At 35.6% G+C, this 11,770-nt stretch overlaps 1 protein-coding gene across 1 annotated transcript; it reads right to left on the reverse strand.

Moving 5' to 3' along the window:
- Positions 1–284: 284 nt before the first annotated feature.
- Positions 285–11,076, reverse strand: LOC103492628 (probable galacturonosyltransferase 6). Its single transcript, XM_008453065.3, has 9 exons — positions 10,641–11,076; positions 10,477–10,511; positions 10,150–10,188; positions 9,957–10,047; positions 9,803–9,858; positions 8,009–8,331; positions 7,552–7,909; positions 6,815–7,336; positions 285–871 (listed from the first exon to the last, which is right to left on the reverse strand). The coding sequence occupies exons 1-9, from the start codon at positions 10,750–10,752 to the stop codon at positions 596–598; spliced, it is 1,812 nt and encodes a 603-aa protein (XP_008451287.2). The 5' UTR covers positions 10,753–11,076; the 3' UTR covers positions 285–595.
- Between the last annotated feature and the right edge of the window lie 694 nt (positions 11,077–11,770).

The raw sequence follows: 11,770 nt of genomic DNA on the forward strand, positions 1-11,770 counted from the left end.
TAGAAAAAATATGTAAGGTGTAAAAACTTAAACTTGAGTTTACCATCAGATTAGCCACTGATATTAGTATTATTTCATTTTTTTATATATAGTTTATAAAGAGCATAAAGTTGAGCTCGAGCCCCACCTAGACCTATACCAAATCCTCTAAATTCTCTAATGATACTAATGATACTGCATTATTATAAACAAAAATACAAGGATCAAATGGTTAAATGTGAAATTACAAATTACAGTGGTATAATCCCAACCAACACAAAAGTAAACAAAAAGAGACAAAAGAAGAGGGGAAAGCTAGCTTGATTAAAAAGTTTCCTAATTTTTGTTTTTTATGTACAAAATTAGGCTAACCAAACCAAAGGTGGAATTTCTTATTTTCAATCATTACTATAATTCAACTTCCCTACAAGATTATGGTAAAAAAAGAAAATACATACTTTGGGGGAAAGAATGAGTTGCAATTTACATGAAGAATTGTTATAGAAGTATAAGAAAGAATGGAGAGAATTATGCAGCCTCCTAAGAAAAAAAAAAGTAACTAAATGTCACATCTAATCAAATCTCTAAGCTTTGTTTTGTTTTTGTTGGCTATTAATTACCCGTGGATGTTGCATTGTTGCAAATATGGGTTGTTGAAGTCCATATATTTGCTCCACAACTCTTTGTACTCTCCAAATCCAATATCTAACCATGGCTTCCGAACACCATCAAAGTGTATAACAGCTGCCTTCCGTATGACGTCTAGCAGCACGGTAGAGTCATGGCCAAGTCCAAGCACATGCCACCGTCGCTCCAGCGCCGTGGTCTGGTTGTAGAATGTAACCCACCCCAATGGCAAGCTTCCACCCTTCAAGATTGGCCGTTCGTTACTCTGCATGCATCATTACAAGAGTAGCAGTGAGAAATGGCAACAGTGTTGGTGTTTTCTGACCCTAAACCTATGGATTCCAAAACGAACAATAGGATTGCTTCTCTAAGGTAGTTGATTTCTTTTTAAAAAAAAATGAAGAAAAATGAAATTTAAATGAATCATAGGAGTAATGTAAACCACAAGAAAAGGTGTTCTATAAATTGAAATAACAATTAATGAAAGCAAAGAGTTGGCATGAATCACAAATCACCAGGACCATCTAGTTTCGAGGGGAGTTCTTAAAAGCTTTAAATAAGTGGATGCTTTTTAAGCTTTACTTCGTTACTTTAGATTTGGCTTGATCCACATAGGGTGTCTATCACCAACACAGACGATGACCATTCTCATGGATTAGAGAAAGAATCCAAAAAGTCCTTCAAAACATAATTTCAGATAACCAACAAAAAGTCTTTTTAGTACAGTTTTGAGATAAAGAAGGTAAGCAAGACTCAACAGGATTCATTGCCCTTAATGGGAAGCAAAGGAAGAAATCAAAAGCAAAATAAGAATTTTTGCTGCTAGGGAATCTGATGTCCTGAGTGCATCAGACACTTGACCCAAAAAGGCTTTATTTGGACTCCAACAAAGCTAAAACTAAACATCTTATATGCGTCTTGATAATGTCTTTCATTTTTTGTGAAACACAAGGAAGAGAAGCTGGACAAAGGTTTTAAATTCTTTTGAGATTTTTTTTTTATATCCGGGAGTATCCAGGCCAGCTTAGGTGCACCTCGACTAATCTCAGGGGACAACTCGCTTTCTACAACATTTGAGGGAAACTAATTCTAGGTAGATGGCCACCATAGATTGGACCAATGATCTCTTAGTTAGTTAATGAGACTATGTTTCCCTTTTTACCATTAGGACAATCCATGATGGTTAAATTCTTTAAGATATTTGAGCAGTATTGGGAACTAATTCATACAAAACAACCATCAATGGCATCAGTGTGGACCATAAATATAAGCTGAAGTAAGAATTTTTCAACACGGAAGTGGGAGATTAGCCCTGTGGCTCATCGGCTATTGTTGGGAAAAAGTTCTGACAAAATTGACTTTTGGGGTCGGGTAGATGACTGGCCCAATGCAATATCTCACAAGTTAGATATTTGGATCCAATGGAGCTCCTTCCTTGGCGAGTAGGATCTTATGTTTTGTCCTAAAACTCTTGGGTTCTTGTCTAGCTGAACTCACTATTCGCTTCCTCCCTTGATTCGCTCAAGTATTGACAGTCCAAATTACTCTATCACCTTTGATAGTGCAGCAGTAAATTTTTTAAACAATACTCTTGAAAGGTGGTTTCTTGTTAAAGAGCCAAGGAATGATCACACATCAACTTTTAGATTGGTTGAAATCTTTTGAGCGATAAATAACTCCAGTGATGCCAAAGACAATATCTCTCCTAAACAAAACACATAGCTACAGTGTTTCTGCCTCTATTAACTGATTTACCAGAAAATAGTGTTCCACCTAAGGCGATCAACCATCAGGATGTATATGTTCCCAAAAATTGGCATCCCCAGCTTCTTCAAACGAATATCCTTTATAAAGATCCAAAATAAGTATATAAATATAATTAGAGAACGATTCAAGAGTTCCTGACTCCCTTGATTTCCAGCTAACACAGCAAAAAATTCAAGGTTCCCCTTACCAGTGTTTTTAAAGGCTCAAGGCGCTTTAAGGCGCAATGGTCCTCTGGGGCCTAGGCGCAAGGCGCACAAAAAGGCGCGGATTTCTTTTCATGAGGCGCACTACATATATATATATACAAAATTGAAAGGACAAACAATGTATAAAATATAAGTAAATAACCAATGTAGAAATGAGATTTAACTCTAATGTATAAAATATTATAATATTAGTTCTCTACCCAAAAAACAAAACACAATAGAAAACTTTTTTTCATGAGGCGCACAAAAAGGCTCGAGCCACTTGATGTTGCTCTGTTATTTACACTAATACTCCCTTCATCTTCATCCTCGATACCGTAATCTTGTACATCGATGTCCACAATCAAATTTCTTTGTTCTTTGATCTCCTTTTTCTTGGACATGTAATCTTTAATTTCTTCCTTCACATGATCCGGACATTTTCTACAAGCTGTGGCATTTCTATAACCACCAACGAGGTGTTGTTTCAACCGCACCCCTCCTTTTGTTACTTTCGAACAAAATCCACAGACAAACGTATTTATATCTTGGTCATTTTGCAATCGACCATATTTCCATGTTGGATCTTTTTTAGAACTTTCATCAGCCATGTTTTTCAATAGTAGTGGCAGCAAAAGAAGCACCAAAAAAGAAGATTGGATGGCAAAAAACAGAGTAATGGCAGCACAGCAGTAATGGCAGCACCAAAGGAAAAGAACCAAAGGAAAAAGAAAAAGAAGACGAAGAAGAATGGATTTTTTTTAATAAGATTGGATGGAAAAAGAAAAAGAAGCACCAAAAAACAGAGTAATGGCAGCACAGAAGCAGCGCCAAAGGATTTTTTTAATAAGATTGGATGGAAAAAGAAGAAGAAGAAGGTGGTCGACTCGGTGCCGGTGGCCCTTGCCGGCGCCGCCGCCGGTGACAGAACTTCCGCAGAAAGGGGCGGAAATTCTACAGAAAGGAATGGCAGTCGAGTGTTTCGTTGTCAGCCGCAGAGAGGGTCTTCAAGTCGAGCTGTCGTTTCGTTTCTTCAAAGCCAAGTTACACGTAATAGGTAAATATATTAAGTAAAAGTTAAATCGGTTTAAATTTTTTTGTTTTTTTTTAATTACAGCCCAGCCCACATAATAAAGCCCGCGCCTACTGCGCCTGGAGGAAGGGCACGCCTTAGCCGCGCCTTTCCATCGGCGCCTCGCCTCTCCACAGATAAGCACGGGGGTTGCGCCTTGCGCGCCTCAGCGTGCCTTTTAAAACACTGCCCCTTACCACCGTCCTTGATCTTTCTTCTCCATTGGATACTTCTCCCGTGTGTCAAATTCCCTCCAATGTCTTCTTGGTGAACTCCAACTCCATCTTACTATCAAATAATCTAATCAACTCCTCACTCATCTCAGCAAGCTCTTTACCATTTGTACTTTAACTCCCACCATTTCTCTTCAAAGGACTTGGTATGATCTATATAAATATATTTTTGTTAGAGAACAATCCCTAGATTATCTGGTAACACTTTTGATGAAACCCTATTGAGAAATGTAAAACTAGGGAAAAATTCAAAAGTTCTATTAACTCCTCCCAACTCCAAGCAAACACACCAAATGCATACTTCCCTCTTCTTTTTTCTAACAGGGAAAAAAAAAACTAGATAGGTGAAAACTGAGAAAAATGTTCAAGGATACAAATTCCCAACTAGAGTGAGAAGAAATATCAACCAGACCAAAAAAGAAATTCACCAAAAGTCATAATAGCCAAACAGTACCTAGAAGAACAATGAACCTAATTTCAGAATCAGACTTATGAAACCAAGGTGATACTTGTTAGTGATATATAATTAAATCTACCCTCAACCACAAGTTTTTAAGTTAATTGGTGATTCAAGTTTTTAAGTTAATTGGTGATTTAAGAAGGTATCAGAGCAAATGGTTTAGGGAGGTTATGTGATTAAGTCCATGCATTGTGGTTTTGTCCCCAACTAAAATTAATTTTCACTTATTGGGCCTTCAAATATTTCATCAAGCCTATAAGTGGAGAGTATGAGTGATATATAATTAAATTTATCCTTATCCACTAGTTTAAGCTTTTAGGTCAATTGGTGATTTAAGACTGCTAAACCTAAAAATCCCAACAAAACATAAAATTAGCTTCGAGACCAGAAGCCCAAAAGGCAAAGTTTTGGTAGAAATCCATGACGACTGCTGCAAGCAAGGCTGCTGCTCCAACAAACTTAAAAGCTGCTATGATCAATATTTAGAAAACAAAAACCACCAGGCAAGGGACCTGGCTGCAAAGCTCAAAAAAGTAGAAAGATCCTCAATCATATCTGAAAAGTCCTTTAAAACTTCCGTAGAGATGCACTCTAGACTAACGATGGAGGAATTCCCCTCAAAGAAAAATGAAAAAACTGATTTCGTTTGGGACTTTGGGAGAGCCTTCTATATGCCAAATGCTTGCTTCACTCATCAAACTAACATCCTAAATAGACACCAGATACCGCACCTATTTCTCCTCAATCCTTCAAGAGATGATCTTTGCCTGTGCTGGTCTGAGGTTACTTTTCATCCGATCTACTCAACAAATAGACTCCTTTTTTCTCATATATCACAAACGCATCTACAAGAAAGATACCAAATACACATAATAGTTGGGGGAGCGGAAAATTTGCTCAGAATAACATTCACCAGTTTAAAAACTTTGGCTTTCAATTTTAAGCCTTGAGCAAACAATTACCACTCCATCATAAAGAAAAAAGAAACGAGAAGGAAAACTACAAGTAATGGAGCCACAGAAGTCCAAAATTTAACTTTCCAAATCCAAAGAATTATACAAAAACTTCACTTGCAACCATCCACTGGAAGAGCCAAATCAAACTTCCAACAACCCTTTGAAGGATTATCTTAAGAACAAATAGGCGATGGATCGAGATGCTAGATAGGACAACATTGCAGAGAATGAATTTGCAAATCAAAGCAGGAAAAATGGTGTTCTACTGGATAATTTAGCTGTAAATTCTTTCTCCCACCAGTTTGTAAAATAAACTAGGACAGCCTTCCTCTAAAGGTCATTCCCAGGCTATAAAAAGAGGTCAAGTGCCTCAATATACCGTCAATATTGAATTTGATTATGGACTGAACAATCATTAATAGTTATGCCAATAAGCGTGGATTTGGAAAATTTAACCTTAATATTTGGGTTAAATTTGAAAAAGTGCCATACCTTAATAAGATTATTGAGCTTTCTATAACCACTTTACGTATTAAAAAAAAGTGTCATAAACGATTATAAGAGCATTGACTGGACTGGAGATGGTGAGTAGATCCATGATCTACCAGCATAATCAAATGAAAGAGAATGTCATTCAGTTAGAAACTTTAAGATAAACCCCTTTGTTTTCTATTTGGAAAATGGAGGTGTTTGAAATGTAGCCACATATCCATGAAACCAAGAGGTGTTTGAAATGTAGCCACATTACCATGAAACCTACTTGAATTCAAGCCTTTTCTGAGAAGCACTCCCAATAAGAAATCCCTATCAACCATGTCCTGGGCTTTGCCAAAATTAATATTCATTACCCTCCTTGTTCGTGTCACCTCGTAATCATCCATTAATCTCATTAGCCAAAAGGATGGAATTGAAATAAGAATTTGCTAATCAGAGACAGACGAAATGATTAGCCACAATACTAGAGAGAAGGTTTTCTTCATTCTAGAAGCTAGCACACAGGTTTTCTTCATTCTAGAAGCTAGCACACAATTGAATTAGTTTGAGGAAACACTGACAAGACAATAGGATGGAAGTCAGTCACCTTGGGGGCCTTGATTTTGTTTGGACTAAGCACACATAGGTTTCAACACAGTGTGGCAAGGAAGAAGGGAGAAAAGGAAGAATAGCAAGCCATCCATTTCGCCCTTGCATAACATCTTTTAAAATGTGATACCAATATCTACCTGACTGACGAAATAAAGAAGAGTACAAAGTAGCTAGGAGACAATGTAGACTCATTTAGCAAAACATTACAAGTAATAACACAAGTAAACGAGTTTGAATCTGTAATAAATTATGGCCTAAAGTATCCTCTACTGGAGAGAAAAATACGCCAGCAAATTCAGATGATTACAGCCTTTAGAACATAAAATCGCACTGCAAAGTAGTTAAACTAAACAAGGTCGATAGAGACTATTAATTTATGAACAGTTTAAAATAGTTCTATTTTTAGGAGAAGTAGAATGCAACAAAAGCAAGGACATAAATTTTCTTACCAATCGTAGATATTTATGATAGAGTGCGGTTAGATTTTCTTCCCTCCACCTTCTGAGATCAAATAAGTTCATCCCAAATGCCCACGTGCATGCCTTATTGTTGAACTTATTCTTAATTACTGGATCTGAGAAGTTGATAAACATATCCATCCGTAGAAAAGAAACTTCACTATCTTGACAAGTTTCAACTGCAGCATTTACCTTCCCCTTCATATCAACGTGCCACAAACCAGATAAATCCTTTTGCACCACCACATCATGATCAAGAAGTATGACCTTATCCAATGAAGGGAATATATTCGGTAGATAGAACCGAAGAAAATTTAGTTCAGAAGTAAACCTTGGGTCACTTGAATTTTGCATCTTCCATCCTAAATCATACTCAGTGGACAGCCATTTAAAGTCTTCCATGCTCAGGACCTCAATCGTTGCTTTTCCGGGAGGATTTAGTAAAAACCACATGGACATTGCTGGTAAGTTCAAGGAATTGGTCACTAAATGGAAGACAATTTTCTCCGGCTCCTGCAAATTTGAAACAGACAGTTATACATATTTTCTAAGAATTTGCTGTCCCTAAAAGCCACTATAAAACTGCAAGCAAAAACATCTACAGGATAAACAACCTTGAAAATTCCTTCTTACAAATCAAGTAAAAACACATTTTAAGCTTTAAACTCATAGGTAAGCATAGTATAGTTGATTGCAATGCATAAATGGGAAAAATCATGAGTATATACCGTAGCACTTGAAATAGTGGAGTTGACGACAACTGCACAAGCTAAAACATTGTCAGAGAAGACGGCATAATGATACAATTTAGTATCATGCAACTTTTGTTGTTCAAGCAGCTGCTTCTCCGAAGGTTGCAAAGCAAAGTATTCAGAAGTCAATCGCATCGACAGACAATGAAAACCTTTAGGGGTGGTTCTTGCAGCAAGATTTAGAAGATAAGTAGTTTGTTTCTTTTGCATACGAACTTGCTCTTCAGCATTTTCAGTCATAGCTCGAAGCTTTGAAGACATTGCCGAGCAGTCTGGGAAAGCATGGCCTGCTTTTACTAATGAAGACTCCATATTTTTCATTTTCTGCAAAGCACTATAAATTTGACGGATGTTCAGGTGAAATTCCACTAGTTTAGATTTCTATTCTAATAAAAAGCAAAATGTGAAAAGTGGCATTGGAAGTCCTATTTACCTCTTTGGCAGATCTGAATCACAAGTAACTTCCTCAACTGCATGCTCCAACTCTTTGACTCGTTGCCTTAACTCTTTCATCAGATGAGCAGTACTACCTGGTGGGGCAAAACTTAGGTAGGCTTTTGCTCTTATCAGTTGATCTTTGATCTCCTTTACCTTATAATCTACAGATCTAGACTGGGCTATCTGTGCATTCTTATCACGCTTGGCAGCACTCCGATTATGTTGTGGATATTTTATCTCTTTCTCCACGTCTCTCACTCCCCTTGACTGACCATGAAGATTACTATCATGTCGTCCAGTTTCCTTATAAGAATGCTTCTGCAATCAAAATTTAGAGCCAATTTTTGCAGGTGAACCAAATTATTTATTCTTTTTAGTTCATACATGCTAGAGAATAAATTCACCGTTGCAAAACATTTGTGCATCTAATGGTTCAGATGAGGACCAAAGGTCAGAAGAAAAAACATTAAAGCAAGTAGGTCATGAATGATGACGCCACTTATACTGAAATTCCAATGGAGAGAACCAACATCAGTTCCAGGAATTGTGGCTTAATATTGCACATACTGGTCAGTTCAAATTAAACAAAATAATTTGCACTCATATCCATTCTCGATAAACTTAAACTTGATGCTCATTATTTCTGAAGGTGTGATGTGAGAAGACATTTTTTAAGGAAACAGTAACCATTCATTGATAATGAAATGCTATACAAAAGGTCCTACATACAGACAATTGCAAAAAAACACCTTGAAAGATAAGTGAGGGCAGTGAGGCTATAGTTACAAAAAGGAGGACACATTTGCCACAATCGATAGCTGGGAAGACATTTTAAGAAACTTAAAGATTACAAACTTAAGTAGTACAAAAGCACGTCACCAGATGCATTAGGTTAAATAAATCTTTATGGAAGAAATAAAAAATAGTTTTCATCAATATGTCATAGCATACCATACATTATGAACAGACTAAACAAATATAAGGGCTTCAACATTATCGAATGCAACAACAAAAAAGAAAACACACCCTTCTACTTGCATAGCTAAAACACATTGTAAAACAGGAAAAGAACAATATCGGAAGCAACCAAATTTATCATGAACACTTTTTTCATACAAAACAAAACTTTTGATTAAAAAAAATGCTGGCTAGATAAGAAATTGAACTTCAACCTATTAACACATCCAAGCAACCAGATTTACAAGTATACTTGGAAATCAGTAACTCGAAGGGAGACCAGCTCCAACTTGTTAATGAGAGGGAGGTTTTCTAAAAAGAAAAATCTTTCATCAAATCCCTATAAAGAGACATTACAATGAACTTCAACCAATCCTCATTTGTCAGGCTATTTTATAAAAGTATATGTAATCCTATATAATTATTCCTTCAAAAGGAAAAAGCAAAACAGGGTTCCAAAAATCCATAAAATATTTTCCTTGCTCTTAAAAACTGTATATGTTACAAGAGTAGCATATTCAAGAATAATAAACTTAAGTTAGAACAAGTAAAATTCATTTGCAACTTCTAAAATAAGATCATAAACAGGAGTTGAATAGCCAAAACCACTATCCAAATGCTAGGCATCATTATCAAGATTGTCAAATTTCTAAAGAAATTATTTCATATTGAAGAATAAAATAAAATTAATAATTTACAAAACCAAGGAAGGCATTGTGCTCTACTATAGCCAAAATCACATGTATGCATTGAAAATATCATTTGGAAGAAGATAAATTTTCGTTAATAGTCCATATTCAAGAGAATATAAATAATTTGTAGAAAAGAGTACCTTTTCCCCACCATCCTCGAACCATTTATCCTTCTGTTCTTTGCTGGGTTTACTTCCTGAAGTTCACATGGGAAATCCAGAAATAAAGCAAAATAAATATGAGAAGTGAAAACTGTAGAGATAAAATAAGACACAAAAACATACACATACGCACCAAATTCTAGAGAGTTGATTCCTTGTTTAGATTGAAAATCTTTATCTTCAAAAACAATAGGTTTGGGTTCTTTCAAGCTCTCGCCCGCTTCCTTCATGACAGTGCCAGTAAAGATCAAATTCACTAACCATAAAGTTCAGAAAATGCCAGGAATACCCAGGGAGAAAATGATTTAATTGATATATAAGAGTACCTGTTCAACTGAGTTCAGTGCTTCAACATCTCTCCGCTTCTGCAAAGAATAACATTACAAGAGTAAAGACAAAAAGAACTTCCTTCAATCTTCTTACAACATTCATATTAATCAAACGCCACTAAATCACCGATAAACATCACACACAATTGAAAACCATCTCACCCAAAAATCGAAAAAACAAAATTCCAGTGAAAGAATAACAAGCAAAGCAAAAATCAGTGAACATTTCCAACAATCGAATTCTCTCATTTCAGCAGATCATTCACCTCACACACTAAAAAAAAGAACCCAATAGAAGGCAAATTAAAAGAAAAATAGCCATACCATGCTCCATAAATCATCGATGAACTCCCTCCGCCCTGAATCAAAACAACCAACGAAATCAATCAAAGAAAACAAACACATTAACTCGAAAAACCAAAACAAACCCTCGTCCTCTAACATTGAGTAGTGAACCAAAAAAAAAAGGGAAGAAAAACGAAACGAACCAATAGAAGTGATGGTCTTGAGACGGTGAGAAACGAGAATCAAAGGAGCAAGAACAGAGAGAGAAAGCAGAGAGAGGATGAGAATCCTCTGGCATCGACGAAGAAGCTTCATCAACGCCGCCTTCCAACAGCGGATCCCGTCGCAAAATGGCTCAGGAAAATCATAAAAAGAGAAAGAAAGAAATAAAAAAAACAAAATTCAAACTGGTTGACGATGGAGGGAGAAGTGAATCAATGGATTGCTTCAAGAATACGGAATATGAATAGAAAAGAGAGAGAAAAAGAAGGGGGAGAAGTGGGTGTCTAGGGTTTAGGGTGAAGCGTTATAATATTGGAGTTCTTCTTCTTTAATGGCAGGCCGATTGTAGAGAGAGAAAGAAAGAAGAAGAAGCTTGCTCGTCTCGGCCATGTTCGGCTGCTTCTCTTTGTGAATTTCCTGTGACAGTTTTTCTTTTATTTCCGTTATTTTTTTTATATTATTATTATTATTATTATTATTATTATTATTATTCTTTTTCGTAATAATTTAAAATTCTTAATTAATATTTTACTCTTTAGTGACGTGGAAAGAGGTGGCTTCTATTTTTAAAACATAATTATCATCACAACAATAATGATGACGATAATTATGATGATATTATTGTCCTTAATTATCAAAAATTAAAATTAGTGTTTATAGTTTACTACTTTACTTATCCTTTATTCTAAGCCAAATTACAAGAACATTCTAAAGTAGGGTAGTGATTGCAATGATATTCTTCCATTTTTATTTTAAAAAATTAATTCCTCACATTTATACGAGTGTTAGAATTAGGAATAGGACCTTCAAAATTTATATAATAAAGTTTGAGGGTTTAATTTTACCATTTAAATTTAGGAATCTAAATTTTACATTTGAAAGTTGAATGATATAGTTACAATTAACATTATACTTCATGAGTCATCTTTTTCCTTTTCTGTTTGTTCTAAATTAAACAAACAAATTCATTTAAGTTTGACATCCTAAGTAGAGCTGGTCTAAATCCACATATCTTTTACCAACTAAAGCTCTTTCTACAAAAATAAATAACTAAAAAGATCGATATCTCTAAAATCTATCTTTACAAATAGTTTTTATATTTAGAAATATA

Source organism: Cucumis melo, chromosome 1, assembly GCF_025177605.1.
Source record: "Cucumis melo cultivar AY chromosome 1, USDA_Cmelo_AY_1.0, whole genome shotgun sequence".
Taxonomy (NCBI): domain Eukaryota; kingdom Viridiplantae; phylum Streptophyta; class Magnoliopsida; order Cucurbitales; family Cucurbitaceae; genus Cucumis; species Cucumis melo.

Bases quoted from the DNA above. Each gene is read 5' to 3' on its own strand.
- LOC103492628 (XM_008453065.3), bottom strand. From the start codon at position 10,752: ATGAAGCTTCTTCGTCGATGCCAGAGGATTCTCATCCTCTCTCTGCTT. The intron at 10,048-10,149 runs GTACTCTTATAT...ACTGTCATGAAG, and splicing joins CACTGAACTCAGTTGAACAG to GAAGCGGGCGAGAGCTTGAA. The intron at 872-6,814 runs GTAAGAAAATTT...TGATGCATGCAG, and splicing joins ATCATAAATATCTACGATTG to AGTAACGAACGGCCAATCTT.